Raw genomic sequence first — 21,398 nt, 5'->3', positions numbered from 1 at the left:
CAAGCCTGCATAAGGCTGAGACAATGAAAAAAAAAAAATTCAGTTCTCTCAGAATATGGCTACTCCAAATTAGTTTTGCAAAATAAAAGGATGTGTGTATAAGTCCCAAAGCATAAAAACATAGTATAAATCTGTTATCACCGCAATAGTACTGACCCAAAGAATATGGCCGCGTTATCAATTATATTCCCCAGTAAACAGCATAAAAATATAATTCTTAAATGGCTGGTTTCTGTTCATTCTGCATTCAAAAATCTGAAAATTCTTCTAATAAGAGCTTCAAATCATCCCGCAAAATCAGGTCTCCACTTAGGTCCTTTATCTGTCAATGCAAAAGTGGTAGTTTCAAGGCCACTGGTAGCCCAGAAGCTCTGGAAAGGTGACATGTCCATCCCAGCCCCAAATCCAAATGCCCCAACCCCTTCTGAGCTCCGCAGTGCGCCTATACCACAAATAGCTTCACATGAACTGTCAATCAACCTAAAGAGGCAGTGGTTTAAGTTCTCAGTCACACCCAGAGCACTCAGCTTCTCTATCCAGTAATCAATTGAAATGGAAATCCAACACCTTTATATCTTCTAAGACCTGCATGCACATATATGTGGGTGAGTTGATCTTACTGGTTTAGTCTAAAAAACAAAATTGGCTCAGTCTCAGAGGGGTTAGTGGCCTCATTTTTGCATCCCGCTAAATTGTGATCAACTGAATGCTGCAATACCACACACAGCCTGTAAAGACGACTGGCGCTGTGATCTGCTTAGGCTACTTTCACACTAGCGTCGGTACGGGGCCGTCGCGCTGCGTCGGCCCGACATACCGACGCATACTGGGCAAGCGCCGCACAACGGGGGCAGCGGATTCTGTTTTTCCACGCATCCGCTGCCCCATTGTGAGGTGGGGGCGGAGTTCCGGCCACGCATGCGCGGTCGAAAATGGCGGACCGTCGGCACAAAAAAACGTTACATGTAACGTTTTTTGCTGCTGGCGGTCCACCACAACACGACGCAACCGTCGCACGACGGTTGCGACGTGTGTCGTTATGTCGCAATGCGTCGCTAATGTTAGTCTATGGGGGGAAAAAACGCATCCTGCAGACAACTTTGCAGGATGCGTTTTTTCGCCAAAATGACGCATTGCGACGTATGCAAAAAAACGCTAGTGTGAAAGTAGCCTTACTGGTCATTCGGCAGTGGAGTACTTCTTAGAGCTCATGCAGACGTCTGTGGATTTCGGTCCGATCTTGGACCACTAAGGCACGGACTGGCTGCGGGTCTCCCATAAGTTTCTATGACGCTGTCACACTTGGGTCGGGACGTCGGCACGGACCTTTGCATGAACCCTTAAGGCCCCGTCACACTTAGCGACGCTGCAGCGATACAGACAACGATGCCGATCGCTGCAGCGTCGCTGTGTGGTCGCTGGGGAGCTGTCACACAGACGGCTCTCCAGTGACCAACGATGCCGAAGTCCCCTGGTAACCAGGGTAAACATCGGGTTACTAAGCGCAGGGCCGCGCTTAGTAACCTGATGTTTACCCTGGTTACCAGTGTAAAATGTAAAAATAACAAACAGTACATACTCACCTTCGCGTCCCCCGGCGTCCGCTTCCTGCACTGACTGAGCGCCGGCCCTAACAGCAGAGCGGTGACGTCACCGCTGTGCTGTGCTTTTACTTTACGGCCGGCAGTCAGTCAGTGCGGGAAGCAGACGGCAAGGGACCTGACGGACACCGGAATGTGAGTATGTACTGTTTGGTTTTTTTTACATTTACGATGGTAACAAGGGTAAACATCGGGTTACTAAGCGCAGCCCTGCGCTTAGTAACCCGATGTTTACCCTGGTTACCAGTGAAGACATCGCTGAATCCGTGTCACACACACCGATCCAGCGATGTCAGCGGGACCTCAACGATCAAAAAAAGGTCCAGGCCATTCCGACACGACCAGCGATCTCACAGCAGGGGCCGGGTCGCTGCTACGTGTCAAACATAGCTAGATCGCTACTGAGGTCGCTGTTGCATCACAAAACTTGTGACTCAGCAGCGATCTCGCTAGCGACCTCGCTTAGTGTGACGGGGGCTTTAGGCTCCAGGAGACGAGGGATTTACTTATGAGTGTCAGTGGAGGCTTATTTCACAATATTTGCAGATTCAGAACCTTAATCCCCCATAACGTGCCCCTCCCTACCACCCCAACCCAAAAACTCACACACCGCACAGGCAGAGGTAGTAGCAGTTTTGTGTTTGTTTTTGTTTTTATTTAGACTGATTGATTTGCGATTATATCTAAATCTAACCCAGCCGGTTTAACCCTTTGACTGCTGAGACCAGGATTGACACAGCTCGTTAAGTGCCAAAACCGCCCCCCCTCCCCTTCTCTGTTTTCCATATCCCACCCACCGACCCAAAATATTAAAACATCTCCAATGTCACAAACACAAGTTTATAATAATAATTCTTAGTCAATATAATATAGTATATTCCAACAAAAAATAATTATAAATCAACATTGCACGGTCTTGCAAAAGAAGAATTTTTTTTTTTAACAGATAATTTTTTGGAAATGTGTGAAAAGGGAAGGGGGGGGGGTGGTGGTAAAATAAATAATATGTATAATCTATATGAAAAGCATACACGCAGCACTCATAGCAACCCCTTTTACTCCCCCAAAATATAATATTAAAATGATATTTATAGATCCTGGAAGAAGAAGAAAACAATAAAAATGTTGCTTCCAGTTTTTGCATTGTTGATGAAATGTTATGCCCCAGGACTCCACGGGTTAGCTTTGGTTCTGGAGCCGTGTACTTCACGTCTGCACTACAAGTCCCAGCTTTGGAGGAAGCCTGGCTCTGGGATGGTGTCAGGCCTGCTCTGCGCCATGCGGTTTTCAGGAACCTCTCATTAGACACACATCCTTCCTCCCCCTCGCTGTCTAGGGGAGCACTGGGAGGGAGGGGGGAGATTTTACTGGCTACAAAAAAAATGTGCAAAGGGGAAATGGTTATAAATAGAGTTGGAACAGCAGATCCAGCGGCCGTGGCCATCTTGGGCACCCCTCCCCCCCCTCTTAGTCCCCATCTGATCTTCCTTAAATAAGAGTATAATCTTCAGCACGTGGTCGGCAGCTGCATCTAACAAGGAGCTGGTAATGTAATTATGGGGGAAGGGCTGAGAAAAAGCCACCTCCCCAGGGCGGTCATTTTGGGTCCTTTCCTGTCTTATTATGCAAATTGCCTCTTCTGAGAAAAAGAGGACTTGAACTCTATAGCGCCACCTGTTGGAAGTAGCGATCCTACAAGTCACAATCAACCCTTTAACGAGTAGTGCAATATGACTTAGGATAAAAGCCAAATCAGTATCTCAATTCGCAAACATGGTGTTTCAGGCTGTTGCCTCGTCGTTTCTGTCTTATTATGACCCATGCTGTACCCACAGGGAGCTCTTACTGCCACCCTTCCCTCACCTGGTACATACTGGACCCTTCTTGTAAGGACTATGAATGGCATATATGGGGGTGATCCGCATGGACTATGGCACCCACACACGGAATAATTTTTTTTTTTTCTGCTTCACGAGTCCAAAGGAAGCAGCTGTCTAACCAGACCATGAGCCAAAGTGCTGATGGGTGGGGTTGGCACTGTGTCTTAGGCCGAGGGGGAGAATGGGGCACCTCATATCCTGATTGTGTTCTGCAATTACAATATCTTACAAATCTCAGCTTTGCAAAAATTAAAAAAAGCGTGCCTGCGTTTAAAACCAGCAGCGAGGGGGGCAGGTGGCATGCACGGAGGGGTGCAGGGTAGAGTGATGGTAGTTTTTAGGATGGTGAAAAGGAAAAAAAAAAAAGAAACAAAGCTGGTCATCTTGCTGTGAATGTCTCATGCTGCTCCCCCTGCCAGCGCTGGAGGCCTGTGTCATGGAGGGGACAGACGGAGGAGATGGGACTGTACATTGCGGACAATACCAGTGGAAGGGCGAGTTATTCACCTTTCCTGTATTCCACAGAGGACGGCAGGGCTGTTACTTGACCGTTTCCTGACCAAGCGACAAACAAAAAAAAAAAGACGCCTGGATTCTGTCTGACAGGATACTTGGACCCTTAGAGATCACATGACCAGCCCCTCTCCAGTAATATCACATAGGTGGGGGGGTGGGATGAGTTTTTAACATCACCCACCCCACCCCCACAAGACTAAAATTACTCTATTCACCCCCATCACTTATTTTCATATGCTCCTTTTACACCTATGCTATCCAAGTAAACTCCTTGATTGGTCCCCGGCTGACGTCCGGCGTGCAGTCCTCGATCTCATCGTCCTCTAGTATGACGTCGTCCTGTGAGGTCTCCGCCTCGTCTTTCCACTTGATGTCTTCCTCTTCATCCCCGCCCATGTCTTCATCCACCTTCAGCTCGTCCACATCTTCCAGATAGTGTTCTCCGGCGTACATGCCGTCGTCTGGGGAGTGGTTCCCCCGGGACACCCCACGGCCCGCACAGTCCACACACACCCCGTGTCTCCGGGAGCCATGTTTGATGCCCACGCTGGCTGCAGACATGAAGACCCGGTTGCACACCTTACATACGTATTTCTTGTCTTTACTGTGGACCTGGAAAGGAGGGAGAGATGGAGAATTAGTGACACCCCAGTAATATTCTGCATGTCGCGCTTGCTATAAATATGATCATGCGCCCTCATACAGACAGATGGGTGTGTGCCCCTGGAGGAAGAGCGCCAAAGACGCTGTCCCCGGGGCTGGCTCTGGTTACATGTGAACGAGACGTGGCTCAGTCGGAGGAAGAGACAGATGGTTGTGCAATTATATGACAGCAGAGGACACTCTAAGAAGGAGCCGACACTGCTGTCATAGCAACCGTGAGTCCGGGCTGTGTAATGAGTCTGGAGAAGTGGCACCGGGGCCGTGTCTGGGGCAGGGAAGGGTTAAAAGCAGCAGAGACAGAGGCAGCCATCTTCAGCCAGAGCTCAGAGCAGACACTGAACAACTCTGAATCTGCTGCACCCCAAACTTCATGATCTACATGACCCTCTGCTACTGCCTAAAGTGACAGCCACTTGGGAGCCGATTTAGGGCACCGAACTAAGTTGTCACCTACTGTCAAGCAAACTGGAAACGAGCAGAAGCCAGCGCACGACCGGAGACGTTTTACTGCAGTCTGGATCAAGAAGTCTGTGAAACCATATCGCCAGCAGAGCTTGCTTTCTACATGGATGTGGATTGTATGACTATTTTTAAAGGGGTTCTCCATTAATATGATCAAAACGACCATTCTAAGTAGGGATTTCCAAAAGTTCCCCCGGTATTCACCTATTGGTGGGGAAACCTGGCTGTACATGTTATATTTCCCTGCAGCGCCACCACAGGGAAAATGAAGCATTACGCAGTGCCTACTCAAATCAGTGGGTTGTGTGTGTGTGCAATGCACGACAGGTACTCCAGAACAAGAAAGTCTCTTCTATTAAAGGGAATGTGGCACCAGATTTTTGCTACCCAATCTGAGAACAGCATGATGTAAGGGCAGAGATCCGGATCCAGTGATGTCACTTACTGGGCTGCTTGTTCTAGTTTTGCTAAAATCACTTTGCTCTACCAGTTCTCTGTATAACCCTGCCCACATCACTGAGTGGCAGCTTTCTGCCTATACACAGTGTACACAGAAAACTGCCAATCAGTGGTGGGGTTGGGGTTATACAGAGCTCATGAATAGAGGACTAAACCTGCTGTCAAGTCCTCTATAAAGATCTGCTGCTATAACTGGTTTTATCAAACTACAGCACGCAGCCCAGTAAAAGGACACATGGCTGGAATCAGGGTCTCTATCATACTGCTCTCAGATCAGGTGACAATAATCTGGTGACAGATTCCCTTTAAAAGGTTATAAAAACTAGATTATGCAAACACAAGCTCCCATCCAAACTCACTAGCCCCCGTTCATGCTACACAGGAAGATTTGCATTTTTAGGCTTCACAAAAGAAATTTCTAAGCATAGTGAAGGGAGAGCAAACGGCTGGTTTATTATCCCTTTAACTTGACGTGTCCGTTTATTTGGGTGCTACAGGTGACAAGACAGTTTCCCACTTATTCCAGATGCTGCAGTCCCCAAAGGGAACTTATATTTTAGTGTACACAAGCCACCTCCAAATAACCTTGCACGTCCCATTCCGTCCCCAGTAGAATTTCTTGCCCATTTCTTCTAGGCAGCCACCAAGGTGGACCTGTCACCGTAGCAGATTATTCATTAACTCATCCCTCCCATCTAAGTCTTCCGGACGCCGTTGTTATAGCGGCCATCTCCACCCAACGTGTGAATGATTGACCCATAACTCTCAGAATTAAATACTTCTTCTCTTCACTAGTTCGTCTTAAAGGGGAAGTGTGCAATGAGTCGTTGCATCTTTTCTCCTTGCGCCATAAAGAAACCCTCATCCGTCCCCGATGCTTTTGGCAATTCGATAAAACTAGTGATAACCGTGGGACACTGCTGCGCTTTCCCCATATAGGCCTTGTACAACATGTTCGCACTTCTGGCTGCAGGCACTTCGCTCATCTTGTCCCTTACCTGACAATATTCCCCCATTTTGCACATCCGGCCCGATATTACGGGCTTGGAAGGGGCAGCGTTTTATGTGAACCTGTTATTTGGTTTTGATGTCAGATGGTTCTGTACATGAAAGACCAAAAACCGCCAATATGAAGCAACGCTTCATCCCCCAACCCCACTACTGGGAGCCAGAGGCATTGGCGCTGTATGATCCCATGACTGAGGATCGCAGCTTGTTCATACAGGACTGTACTCACCTGACATCATACAGGATAAGTGAAGGCCCTGCATATACATTCTACATATTCGAGCTTTACTCTCCTACATGGGGCAGTATTATAGGAGTTTTATTACTGTAAAGGGTAATTTACCATTCTTGGCCAGAGTTGAGCAAAAAGATTTTTCGGTAATCCATGGCCACCAGATCAGAGCACTGCAAACCATCTCCTACCTGCATCGCCAGAGCTTCTGAATGCCACAATGATTACATCACACCAGGCTAACCAATCAGAAGAAGCCCCAAGGATGGCGGCAGATAGGAAGATCTCACAAGGCTCTGGTGCAGGATCCTGAGCATCTTTTTGCTTAATTCTATTCTTGGCACATGAAAACAGTCCTCCAGGTTCCCCCGTAAGAAGGCTCATTCCCCTCAATCTATGTAACATTTCTCCCACCTGAGGTCTAAGAATATGCAGATCAACTAGAAATGGCCAAATATATTAGAGTGGAATGTAATTTTACTGGAATTTTACAAAGACTCATTCTCCAAAACTTGGATTTATTTTTTTTTTTGGTCCTTTGCTTCTACATCAATCTTTGATTGTCACCCATCCAGTCCTTGCTGCATCTTCTGATCACGGCCGATTTCCTGGGACTCTCACAAAAGGTTGGAACTTCCGGCTCTCTAAGGAGGCCCAGGATGCTTCCGTGCAGGCGTGTGGGCAAGGTCACGGAGCAGGTTTTGACCTTTTGCAGAACCATCCTGGGTGTCATCAGATCCAGAAGTCCCAGCCTAGAATCCATTACAGGGCTTACGGCAGCGATCAAACAATGTGGCGAGGAGCAGAGTGGCTGATGAAGTGAGTGCTAAGGTGAGTATACCATTTCTGCTGCCAAGAGATGCAGAAACCTTGCAGAAATTTATGCAAGCAAATACTCAACGTGTGCACATAGCCTTAGGGGTTGTTGTTGTTTATTTTTTTTTATTATTATTTACATCTTCACTTTATTATGCTCAGGGGGTTGTCTCTCCGGATCAAAGAGTAAAATAAAAGACATTAAATCTACGGAGAAAAAAAATCATCAAATTTCTGAGGAAAATTGAAATGTTGCCTAATCCACTTATCACACATATCATTTCTTCATGCACAGAGTTCCTGGTGAACATGTGGATGGTTGGTGTTCATTCACAGCGGACAATCTGGAAAGCAATGCTGCAGGGTGAGGGGCAGAGCTGCAGCCTAAAGCAATGATGACACAGGAGGCGCGTCGCCGACTACTAGAGAATACCCTGTAGGCGATGCAACTGGGCTGTTGTCATAGATCACATGGAGGAAAGCTAGAAATCAGCAGAAAAATCTGGGTACAAGACAGGTAACCATCGCCACTAGGTAGCCTCTCCTACAAAGAATGGAGAGGTCTGTAATTTTTATTGTAGGTACACTTCAACTGTGAGACAAAATCTAAATTTTAGTTCCAGAAAATCACATTATATGGTTTTTACATATTTCATGCAATAAAATGCAAAGTAATTACGATACATATTTGATACAATAGAAAAAAAACTGAATTTAATAATTGATACAGAAACCCTTTGTTTGCAATTACAGAGGTCAGATGTTTGCTGTACTTGCACACAATGCAGCATGGATTTTTGGCCCACTCCTCTATACAGATTTTCATGTTTCAGGGTTGTCTTTGGGCAACAGCTCCCTCCAAAGATTTGGGCTTAGGTCTGGCGACTGGCTTAGGCCACTACAGGACCTTGAAATGCTCTTGTCATGCTGGAAGACCAAGCCACGACCCATCTTCTCTTCAACCCATCATCTTCAATTCTCTTACTGAAGAGAGGTTGTTGGCCAAAATCTTGCGATGCATGACCCCATCCATCCTCCCTTCAATATGGTGCAGTCATCCTGTCCCCTTTACAGAAAAACACTCCCAAAGTATGATGTTTTCCCCACCATGCTTCATGGTTGGGACCGTGTTCTTGGGGTTGTACTCCTCCTTCTTCCTCCAAACAAGGCGAGTGGAGTTGATACTAAAAAGTTCTTCTCATGCCTTCTCTAAACCATGCAGATGGTCATTGGCGAACTTTAAAAGGACCTGGACATGTGCTGGCATGAGCAGGGGGACATTGTGTGCCCTGCAGGATTTTAATCCATGATGGTGTAATGTGTTATTAACGGTAATGTTTGAGACTGTGGTCCCAGGTCTCTTCAGGTCATTGACCAAGTCCTCCCATGCAGTTCTGGGCTGATTCCTGACCTTTCCCAGAATCTTCCTTACCCCAGGAGGAGAGATCTTGCATGAAGCCCCAGACGAAGGAAGATTAACGGTCATCTTGTACATGTCCCCACTTAATTGTAAAGTGCTGTGGAATATGTTGGCATAAATAAAAATTATTATTATAAATTATTATCTTGTGTTTCTTCCATTTTGTAATAATTGTGCAAACAGTTGTTGCCTTCTCACCAAGCTGCTTGCCATCCCAGCCTTCTGCAGGTCTACAATTTTGTCCCTGCTGTACTTAAGACAACTCTTTTGTCTTGGCCATAGTGGAGAGGTTGGATTGAGTGTGTGGACAGGTGTCTTTTCTAGAGGTAATGCGTTCAAACAGGCGCAATTAATACAGGTAATGAGTGCAGAGTAGGAGGGCTTCTTAAAGAAAAACTAACAGGTCTGTGAAAGCCAGAATTCCTGCTGGTTGATAGGTGATCAAATACTTATTTCACGCAATAAAATGCAAATTAATTATGTAAGAATCATACAATGTGATTTTCTGGATTTGATTTTTAGATTCTGTCCCTCACAGTTGAAGTTGTACCTACAATAAAAATTACGCACCTCTCGATTCTGTGTAGGTGGGAAAACTTACAAAATCTGCAGTCTATCAATTACTTATTTTCCCCCCTATAACTTTGATATTTTTGCACTCCTAACTAGATATTTTGCTATAATGACTTCATGAGCTTGAAAAATTACAACCACAACTCTGGGGGAAGGGAATTGACAACTACAGATTTTTTTTGCCCTGTGTTAGAAACTCATTACTCAGCAGAGGGTGACATGGAGAAGGTTAAGGAGAATATTGCATTTACTCTCCATTGTATTCTATATAATATCTTATCCATGAATCAGGCTTCATTAATATTCATAACTTGGATAATTTAGGAAATTGCTAGTCTAGTACAAGGATGGTGTTACTGGGTCAGGTTCCTGCCTCTTAATCCAAAGAAAGGGATTCCTTGTCAGAAATAGAACATTCTTAAAGAAGCGCTACTACAAATTACACAGTCATGTGCCATTCCAAAACCAGCGCCTTGTTACATACAGCTCTGCAGGATCCCCATATAGGTCCGGCAGTCGCGGTGGCCACAAACAAGTAAAATGGCGCCAGGCTGCATTAACACTTCCTGCTTAGGAGCTACCCGGAGCGCACAGGATATGGGGCAGTCTCCATGTGACCTGTGTGCTATACAGGAAGCAGCCGCCCTGCACTGACCTATTTCCAGACCATGGACACTGCAGATTTTAGGTCACTGAGGAGGAAATGGTCAGAGCAGAACGAGTCACTGGCTCAGCACTGCTGCTCTGTAACCTGAAGGAGATAGAACGACCCGAGAACCTGCAGAGAAACAATGACCCATATAAGATTCTGCTTGTCTTCTGCAAGGCAACATGCAATTATCCTGGGTGAGGACAGTGCAGGCTCCAGAAGAACCAGGGGGTTATACCACCCTCTATCTAATGCAGGATAAGGGGCTTACACATGTCCGTTATGTAATGCAGGGAGGCTTGTGTTATATTGGCCTCTGTAATAGGGTGCAATGTGCAGAAATGCACAGCGAACAATAGGTCACCTCCTTCCATGGAGGGGTCCCGTCCTCAGAAGCCCCCTCTAAAACCTACAGCAGAGACCGGATCAGATCGAATCTCCAGCAGGCCTAACAAGCCCATTTATTATGTGGTCGACTATATAGTAATCTTATATAATATTATAGTTCCCACCCCAGCGAAGAAGTGCGTTATATGGGTGGTCCACAATCAGCAAAGATGCATTACTTATCAATAAACACCCCTCAACTCTTGGGCTACCGCTGTACAGTACTTCAACCAGTCTTTGCTTACTTTGGCACAGTGATTACATCACGTCAACACCTGTGACTGCTATAGCCAATCACTGACCGCACTCACCGTGACATCACTGGTAAGTAGCAGGGAATTTACCAGATGGGGAATACTTCATTTATATGGCATTCTTTATGACCCAGAAAAACGAATTTAGCAGTGAATTGCACCATTCTCACCAGTCAATTTCCAAAATATGGACATTTTATGCACTTCTCAATCATGACCTCTTGCGTGTCAATCTTATCAGAAACGTCCATGTTGGGAACGTATATTCTAGATCCCCATTAAACGTACCCATCTGGTCCCCAGGGGCCCCTGTATGGTTAGGGATGTGATGTTACAGATGAGCGGTGGTTATAATGATGCAGAGAATCTCCCCGTTCCACTGCCTTATCTATAACACGGGATTCTCTACCATCAGACATGAGCGATGCTCATAATGAGGGCTTTTTTAATTACACAATGAACGAGCAGCTGACCACATGATCATTGACTATTATAAAATCTTGATTGTTTTGTTGCCATGGAAACGCCAGATGGATTTCGAGGGTCATACATTCAAATGACTGCACCAGAGCCATTGCGTGCAAATACTTGTGCAAAAGGCTGAAACGCAATGAGAACTGCAGCAGCAGAAACAACCGATTGCAGGGAGGTGCAGATGGCTGAAGAGCCTCCTGGGAACATGGGCCGACACATTCTGAAGGCCGAGAGCCACTTGGTAATTATGTCTGTTATTTTGCAGGGCTGCTATACAAAAGAATGCCTCTATAAAGGTTACAAAGCCGTGCTGCTCAGAGGAGTATGACCATTTCCTCCAAGCGACCTCAGATCTGAAGACCAGGAGTAGGTCATGTTAGGCTGCTGCATCCTGCACCAATGATAAGAAAATTAAGCCACATTCTAAACATTTTATGCATATGAAAGCAAATAAAGGGTTAACATTCACTTAATAGTTTAGATGTCAATCATGACGTAAGTGATGTAGTACAGATTCCTCCTGTGCTCATTGTCGCCCCCTGCTGAATTTGACTCAAGTACAAAAATATAACTACTATAATACTGCCCCCTATGTACAAGAATATAACTACTATAATACTGCCCCCTATGTACAAGAATATAACTACTATAATACTGCCCCCTATGTACAAGAATATAACTACTATAATACTGCCCCTATGTAGAGGAATATAACTACTATAATACTGCCCCCTATGTACAAGAATATAACTACTATAATACTGCCCCTATGTACAAGAATATAACTACTATAATACTGCCCCCTATGTAGAGGAATATAACTACTATAATACTGACCCCTATGTACAAGAATATACAGTTAGGTCCATATATATTTGGACAGAGACAACATTTTTCTAGTTTTGGTTATAGACATTACCACAATGAATTTTAAACAAAACAATTCAGATGCAGTTGAAGTTCAGACTTTCAGCTTTCATTTGAGGGTATCCACATTAAAATTGGTTGAAGATTTTAGGGGTTTCAGCTCCTTAACATGTGCCACCCTGTTTTTAAAGGGACCAAAAGTAATTGGACAGATTCAATAATTAAAAATAAAATGTTCATTTTTAGTACTTGGTTGAAAACCCTTGGCTGGCAATGACTGCCGGAAGTCTTGAACTCATGGACATCACCAGACGCTGTGTTTCTCCTTTTTGATGCTCTGCCAGGCCTTAACTCCGGTGGTTTTCAGTTGCCGTTTGGTTGTGGGCCTTTCAGTCTGAAGTTTAGTCTTTAACAAGTGAAATGCATGCTCCATTGGGTTGAGATCAGGTGACTGACTTGGCCATACAAGAATATTCCACTTCTTTGATTTAATTAACTCCTGGGTTGCTTTGGCTTTATGTTTTGGGTCATTGTCCATCTGTAGTATGAAACGACGACCAACCAGTTCGGCTGCATTTGGCTGGATCTGAGCACACAGTATGTCTCTGAATACCTCAGAATTCATTTGGCTGCTTCTGTCCTGTGTCACATCATCAATAAACACTAGTGACCCAGTGCCACTGGCAGCCATGCATACCCAAGCCATCACACTGCCTCCGCAGTGTTTTACAGATGATGTGGTATGCTTTGGATCATGAGCTGTACCACGCCTTCGCCATACTTTTCTCTTTCCATCATTCTGGTAGAGGTTGATCTTGGTTTCATCTATCCAAAGAATGTTCTTCCTGAACTGTGCTGGCTTTTTTAGATGTTTTTTAGCAAAGTCCAGTCTAGCCTTTTTATTCTTGATGCTTATGAGCGGCTTGCACCGTGCAGTGAACCCTCTGTATTTACTTTCATGCAGTCTTCTCTTTATATGGTAGATTTGGATATTGATACGCCGACCTCCTGGAGAGTGTTGGTCACTTGGTTGGCTGTTGTGAAGGGGTTTCTCTTCACCATGGAGATTATTCTGCGATCATCCCCCACTGTTGTCTTCCGTGGGCGCCCAGGTCTTTTTGCATTGATGAGTTCACCAGTGCTTTCTTTCTTTCTTAGGATGTACCAAACTGTAGATTTTGCCACTCCTCATATGGTAGCAATTTCTCGGATGGGTTTTTTTCTGTTTTCGCAGCTTAAGGATGGCTTGTTTCACCTGCATGGAGAGCTCCTTTGACCGCATGTTTACTTCACAGCAAAACCTTCCAAATGCAAGCACCACACCTCAAATCAACTCCAGGCCTTTTATCTGCTTAATTGAGAATGACATAACAAAGGGATTGCCCACAGCTGTCCATGAAATAGCCTTGGAGTCAATTGTCCAATTACTTTTGGTCCCTTTAAAAACAGGGTGGCACATGTTAAGGAGCTGAAACTCCTAAACCCTTCATCCAATTTTAATGTGGATACCCTCAAATGAAAGCAGAAAGTCTGAACTTCAACTGCATCTGAACTGTTTTGCTTAAAATTCATTGTGGTAATGTCTATAACCAAAATTAGAAAAATGTTGTCTCTGTCCAAATATATATGGACCTAACTGTAACTACTATAATACTGCCCCTATGTACAGGAATATAACTACTATAATACTGCTCCTATGTATAAGAATATAAGTACTATAATACTGCTCCTTATGTACAAGAATATAACTACTATAATACTGCCCTTATGTACAAGAATATAACTACTATAATACTGCCCCCTATGTACAAGAATATAACTACTGTAATACTGCTCCCTATGTACAAGAATATAACTACTATAATACTGCCCCTATGTACAAGAATATAACTACTATAATACTGCCCCCTATGTACAAGAATATAACTACTATAATACTGCCCCTATGTACAGGAATATAACTACTATAATACTACCCCCTATGTACAAGAATATAACTACTATAATACTGCCCCTATGTACAAGAATATAACTACTATAATACTGCTCCCTATGTAGAGGAATATAACTACTATAATACTGCCCCCATGTACAAGAATATAACTACTATAATACTGCCCCTATGTACAAGAATATAACTACTATAATACTGCCCCTATGTACAAGAATATAACTACTATAATACTGCCCCCTATGTACAAGAATATAACTACTAGAATACTGCTCCTTATGTACAAGAATATAACTACTAGACTACTGCTTCCTATGGACAACAACAACTAGTATAATGCTACCCCATGTACATGTTTACAAGTTTTCATACATTGAGGAGCAGCTCTGTCATAGAATAATGTAGAGTGAAATCTAAATATCCTTAAACTGAGGTTAATACAATGCTCAAATCCCTCCTCTTTTATTATATGCAAATTGCCTCTTCTGAGAAAAAGAGGACTTAACTCTATAGCGCCACCTGTTGGAAGTAGCGATCTTACAAGTCACAATAAACCCTTTAACGAGTCGTGCAATATGACTTAGGATAAAAGCCAAATCAGTATCTCAATTCGCAGACACGGTGTTTCGGGCTGTTGGCCCTCGTCAGTGCGAAGCATGAGAACTGATTTGGCTAGGTGAGAGGCTCTGGACTGGGGTCTAAGGGGTAACGTTTCTCCTTATGGAGAGTGACATACCATCTCTGGCTTGTCAACGTAAGGAGGTTTATTCGCCTCTTTTATTACACATTTATCACAATGCACTGCCGCACAGTTCCATCTCTTACCAGCGTGTGGCGCTTCATGTGCTCCCGCCTTGTAAACTTCTTGCCACATATCTCGCAGGGATATGGCCGCTCCCCTGTGTGTGATCGCATGTGTCTCTTCAGGATGCACTGGTGCATGGCGGAGAAGCTGCAGTACGGACACTTGAACTTCTTCCGGATAACTGTGAACTCATTGACTGCAGGAGATGAGAGAGGCTCAGGATTTACAGCAATAACCACATAGAAAAAATGCATCTTAACATAGAGGGTGTACAATACAATTATTCTGTACTGTAGCAGTGCTGAGAATACAGAACCCACTGAGTCTATACTCTAATACCCTCCCTATAATACATCTGATGGCATGTACGACATCACCCGTAGCATCATGCTATCAGGACAGGATGTCTCAAGGCCTAGGGGGTTCTCCCCTGGTGCCGTCTCCCAGGACACAGCCAATGAGTCCTCGCCGGGTACCGCCTCCTGCCACACACCTGGGGAGTGGGATCAAGCGAGCGCCAGCTCCCAGCATGCAGCCAGGGACTCCAGACCAGGTGCCCCCTCCCGGCACGAAGCCAAGGGAGTCCATGCCAGGTGCCACCACCCAGCATGCACCCAGGGGTCCACACTGTACGGCACCTCCTGGCAGGAAGCCCAGGAGTCCATGCCAGGTGCCACCACGCAGCATGCATCCAGGGGGTCCACACTGTACGGCACATGGCAGGAAGTCCACGCCAAGTTCCACCACCCAGCATGCATCCAGGGGGTCCACACTGTACGGCACCTGCCAGGGAGTCCACCTCAGGTGCCACCACCCAGCATGCACCCAGGGGATCCACACTGTACGGCACCTGGCAGGAAGCCAGGGAGTCCACGCCAGGTGCCACCACCCAGCATGCATCCAGGGGGTCCACACTGTACGGCACCTGGCAGGAAGCCAGGGAGTCAACCTCAGGTGCCACCACCGAGCATGCACCCAGGGGGTCCACACTGTACGGCACCTCCTGGCAGGAAGCCAGGGAGTCCACGCCAGGTGCCACTGCCACCACCCAGCATGCATCCAGGGGTCCACACTGTACGGCACCTCCTGGCACGTAGCCAGGGAGTCCACGCCAGGCGCCACCATCCAGCATGCAGGTCACGCTGGGCAGCACCTACCGGCTCACAGCCACGGGGGTCCACGTTGGGCAGAGTCTCCTGGCACGCATACCATTTTAACATTTGCATATTGCATCATATTACCCCTCACACGCCTACATATAGCAATATATCCATTAATACTAATGCCTCATCTTGCAGTATTGTTCTTGGATTTTCAGAGAGTTAGAAAACAGAATAGATTGTAGAAGTCGCACAATATTCTACCTGTTTTAAGAAAAAAAAATTGAAAACTGAAAAGAGGAAGTGGCCATTTCCCCAAAGCTGAAACCAACTTTAACCCTCTCTTTCCAGGAGCAGAATGATAAATATGCATTATAATTTTCTAATAATCAGTTTACTAAAACACCCGGCATGGATAAATTACTACTGACTGGTGATGTCACCTGCTGAACAGCCAACATCAAAGCAGGAGGGATTGTAAAACATGGGTGGTGTCAGGGCGAACCCCAGAGTAGATGATGGGAGGGGAAACAAAACTTTATAAAGAAGCAAATCAATTACTTTACTCACATTTCATAAAGATCAGAGAGAAAAGGCGAGTGACCAATGGCAAAGCAGGATTTTATATGGCGCATGGTCGCCAGTAAATATGGTCACGGCGTCCCATGACAAAGCTTCCCGTTATTGTTCAGCCCAGAAACACAGACATTGCCTGATTCCAATCTACCCATCCACAGCAATGTCCACAAAACGTGAGTATATATGAGGACATTGATATGGACAGTAAATGTGAAAGCCTGAAGGGTGGATGGCTTTACTCTAGTTTATGGCGGCAACTAAGTGACCGATGGCCTACTTGTTTGCCAGTCAGCAATTGTATAATAGCCCTTTTACACAGGCCGACTATGCTTGTAATGCACACAGAACGATCAGCAATAGGTCGTTCAGATTGCAAACATGGTCATTGTTTAGATCATGTGCTGCCGAGAGCAGGTTAGACAATGTACTGCAAAAAACAATATTTCCACCCGACGATTAAGTGTTTTCTTGTTCGGCAGGTGATCTGCAGCCTGTTTACACTGGCCTAAATGTGCTCGTTTCTAAGTAATCTTCAGTGTAAATGCACCCTAAATTAAAAGTGAACAATGAGCGTAAAGACAAGAAGTGTTGTCATAGGGACAAAGCAGTAGAGGAGATGCAGTTATCAGGACCAGGTATCCAAAAAAACTAAACTTTTATCAAAATGTTTCACATTTTATGTGTATTCCAAGGTTTTCATATCAGTAATAAAAAAGTATATTCATTAAAACATCTAGAATCTAAAAAGGAGTTCAAAGGTTTAAAAAAATAAATGTAAAACTTGCCTCAATTTTTCGCAACATTGAAGCATTGCCACACCAGAGGTCCCGATGGTCCTAGTGAACTGTCTGAAGGGGATGACACTCCATTCACATGCATGTGACCACTGCAGCCAATTACAAGTCTCATCGGTGCTGGTAGCACAGTCGACCTGTAACCCGAGTCAGTCATTGGCTGCAGTGGTCACGTGCTTGTGGTTGGAACATTAGACCGTTCACAAAGACGGGTAGCACCATGAGTGCCATGACACTGGAGCGATGGTGGATGTAGCCGCTGAGTAGAAGGCATTTTAGGTCACGTTCACACGTTCAGTATTTGATCGTTATTTTACATTAGTATCTGTACCTAAAACCAGGAGTGGGTGATAAATGCAGAAGTGGCGACGTGTTTCTATTATACTTTTCCTCTGATTGTTCCACTCCTGGTTTTGGCTTACAAGTACTGATGGAAAATACTGACCAAATACTGAACGTCTGACTGTGGCCTTAATACTACCTGCTCTGTGTCCAGTTAAAAGAAATATAATATATATATATTCATAACAAAATAAGCTGGGATATGGATACCAGATAAAAGTAGGAGCAAAAGTGACAATTCCCTGAACTATTTCAAGTATAATATGTTAAAATACTGAGACATTAGGCAGATATTTGCCAATCTTTCTTTATTCTGCCGTCAGGTGGTGGGGGGAGGGGGGTTTGTCGCTACACGAGAACAGATTGATAGATCGTCAAAATGGAATCTCTAATCAACATTTTACAGGAAAGTTGGGCAGCAAAACTGTAGATTTTTTTCCCCAGATCAGAAAGTGTGGCATTGGTCTTACTGACTCCGATTCAAGTTCAGTGAGTATTCATCCCACGCTCTAAATGTCACCCATGGGTCTACATTTAAAAAGGTTTGTCCCTAAGCCCGGCCCGGATACTGACCAAGTAAAAAGACGAGAAGGACAGAAAAAAAAAGAGGAACTTACGAGAGAGCGAGTGGGTACCTTTGGGCAGGTATTCAAAAAGCAAAGAACTCTCCTCCCCTAGGACGTCGGCCTTGAGGGACAGCAGGCTGTTTTTACTCAGGAGGGCACTGCGCAGGTTGGATACGCTGGTGACCTGTTGGTGGTTGTCGTCTTTCTCCAGACTCAGTGTGTGAGGTATGTAAGTGGGTTCTCCGCCTTGTAAGGACTCTTCTCCTTGCGAGTACAAGTCTACACGTTCTTCCCGGCTATCAGAGCTGCCCGGTTCTATCACCGTCACGTCGTCACCTGAGGGAGAGGAAGAAAGGGAGAGTTTAAAATGGTTGACGCATGTAAGGAATGAGGTCACCAGACTGGGTACAACTGCAGGGACAAACGACAAAATAAAGCACGAGCCAAGCATAAATGTGATGTCCAGTTCTCGGGGTTGGGAGTTAGTGTGAATAGATTTGCAGGCCGCATCAGTTATCTGTGCCCACTGGACTGGAGACCCGAGTACCACCACACTTACTTTCCAACATCGCCAGCTATTCTTTTGATTAGTCGGCTTGGTACAACATCATTGTTGTGGCGTGATGCACATGTAACGTCGCGCCAGGCTGGGTAATAGAAGAGCTGCAGATGCCATCAGGTAAGGGGCGATTCTCAGGGCTTCCTTCTTGTTGCGTACATCACCGTTGTGACTGATAGGCCGTGTTCTGTAAATCAATTCATACCTACTCTAGTTGGTAATATAAGCAGGAGAGGTTCCCCAATTTATGGTGTCACATGGGCATCCAATGCCCTAACTATGTAGGTGCCAATTGGCACCTAGTTATTAAGTCTTCTCCCCTCAGCTTTTCCCACCTGGACTACTACAACCCAAGCCATTAATGTGCACACTCTATTAATCCCTGGGACGGAGCTCATATGTTCTGCATCACTGTACAGATAAGGTATAGTAGCTCTTATCCCAAGCAGCTTATAGTCTAAATCTACATACGTGTATACTAAACCAGTGACTAGCTTGGATTTGAGCCTGGACTGGTTAGCGTCACCATTCACCATATCCTAGTATAGGGTGGATGAAGGGGGTGAAGTTTCCATAGAGTAACAGAACCAGTGACATCCATACATTGATCGTCTTCCATAACAATGGGCGGAGCGCTTCCTACTGGCAGCGATGGTGACTTTCCATGGTAATGGGATTAGAAATTTTCATAGGAAAAATCATTTCCACTGTAGAGAAAAGCTCAGATCTGCTGTGAAGGCATCTACGGAAACTGGTTACCGGAATGGGGGGGGGGGGGAGGGAAGAAGATCCTGCATCAATGAAGACAGTATTTCGGTACTTTATTGTGCCACCTTTCCCCTGAATGGTATCAGTCATTAGGCCCAGGTTTGACGAGATGATGCCATTGAAGGGAAAGGAAGCAGAATATTGTGATGTATATGGGGCACATATCAAGATTCGCCTATAGCTTACTCTGCAGGAAATGTAAAGCAGTCGGTGGGCGCAAGGATCTAGAGAATAAGGAGGACCAGGCGCATTTTACGGTCAGGAAGGAAACGGTTAACCGGAGATAGCTCTGGTCAGATTAGTTCAGCCATGAATTATAGAACAGTCCGAGCCCATTAAAGCAGTGAGCTCAAGGTACATGATACATGGCAGAGATAGGGAGCGAGGAGGCAGCTCATCCTCAGGTTTTCTTTAGATTGAAAATAGCAAGATGCCTTCTTCTTCCCAACGGAGGCCTCCAGTGGGTCCATGAGGATGGAAGGAAATAGTCAACCCTAAACATGGCGGAGAGAAGCCAATTCAAGGCCGGAAATTTGCTATAGCTGGCAGCAAGGCATTATGTGCCTCATTGGTGAACTGATTATACTCCCATTGATCAGGCATAAATCTGACAAATGTATGACTACATGATAGAAAGTTTTTTAGTCTCTTTAGGTCAAGTTTACACTTTTGTTAGGACCTACAAGACATTGCATTAGAGTCTTTGAATGTAAGAAAGGGACATACAAACAGGGGCTTAGAGTAGACCACTATGGAAAATGCAATTTTGGCCCAATGCCGACACCACAAACCCATCATCCTGACAACTGCACAAGCAGGATCGTCAGCGACATGAAAAAAAGGAGCCTAAACTATGCAGAGAGTATTCTCCCATCTCGGCCAGCCATTGGTGCTGGAGTGGAGTTATCAATCACAGCCAAAAAAAATGAATCCACCATTATTGGAAATCGGCATCAGATCTACGGTATTATTACACTAATGTTGAAAAGTTCATAAATGTGATAAAAAGGGATAAAGAATCATCAGAAATCTCCGAGTCTGTTCTCTCCACTCATTCTTCTGCAATTCCATATTGTACGGTAACCTGGTGTTACAAACAAGTGCCGGACTAGCTGTAATTCAAGGGTTAATCTTAGTTTATATAAATATATATTTTTAATTAAATATATTTTGAGCCAAAAATAATGTTATCAATTTGGTTCCATTAAAAAATGTGCATGGTTTTGCTTGAGCAAACTCTTTCGCTGCATCTTTAACTCTGACGTGGGCATAAATCAGTTGAGGTGTGTGTGTGTGTGTGTGTGTGTGTGTGTGTGTGTGTGTGTGTGTGTGTGTGTGTGTGTGTGTATGTATGTATGTATATAATATATACATACACACACACACACACACACTCACATATGTATACACACATAGGAGTTGCACAGGTGCTTCAAAAGGCAAAACCTCCAGTGTAAAGACAAGTGCTGGGCGAGTTATGGAGATTCTGGGTGTGAACGACTCAGAGTAAAGGAAAGGGGGCAATTAGGGATTAACTGGATTTACCAAAGGGGGTGGAGGAGACGGGGAGTGCCACATCACTGTACACTGACAAGTTTCAGTATATGACATCACACTGGTGATTGTCTGAAGAAGCTGGTACAAGGTGAAGAAGAGTTAAAAATGGGGTGCAG

The 21,398-nt window shown here is 45.0% G+C and overlaps 1 protein-coding gene across 2 annotated transcripts in view; it reads right to left on the bottom strand.

Annotated features, from left to right (window-relative positions):
* Positions 1–2,427: 2,427 nt before the first annotated feature.
* ZBTB46 (zinc finger and BTB domain containing 46) overlaps positions 2,428–21,398 on the bottom strand; it is a 37,013-nt gene continuing 18,042 nt past the window's right edge. The window contains exons 4-6 of one of the 2 annotated variants that reach the window (XM_077252995.1): positions 18,450–18,734; positions 15,038–15,213; positions 2,428–4,609 (exon numbers count right to left, since the gene is read on the bottom strand). In XM_077252995.1, the coding sequence (XP_077109110.1) occupies positions 4,247–4,609; positions 15,038–15,213; positions 18,450–18,734 (824 nt within the window). In that variant the 3' untranslated portion in view covers positions 2,428–4,246. The remainder of the gene's footprint in view (positions 4,610–15,037; positions 15,214–18,449; positions 18,735–21,398) is intronic. The other variant, XM_077252996.1, reaches the window with a different exon arrangement.

The sequence above is a fragment of the Ranitomeya variabilis genome, chromosome 4 (assembly GCF_051348905.1).
Source record: "Ranitomeya variabilis isolate aRanVar5 chromosome 4, aRanVar5.hap1, whole genome shotgun sequence".
Classification (NCBI taxonomy): domain Eukaryota; kingdom Metazoa; phylum Chordata; class Amphibia; order Anura; family Dendrobatidae; genus Ranitomeya; species Ranitomeya variabilis.
This window is presented reverse-complemented; position numbering and strand designations above follow the sequence as displayed.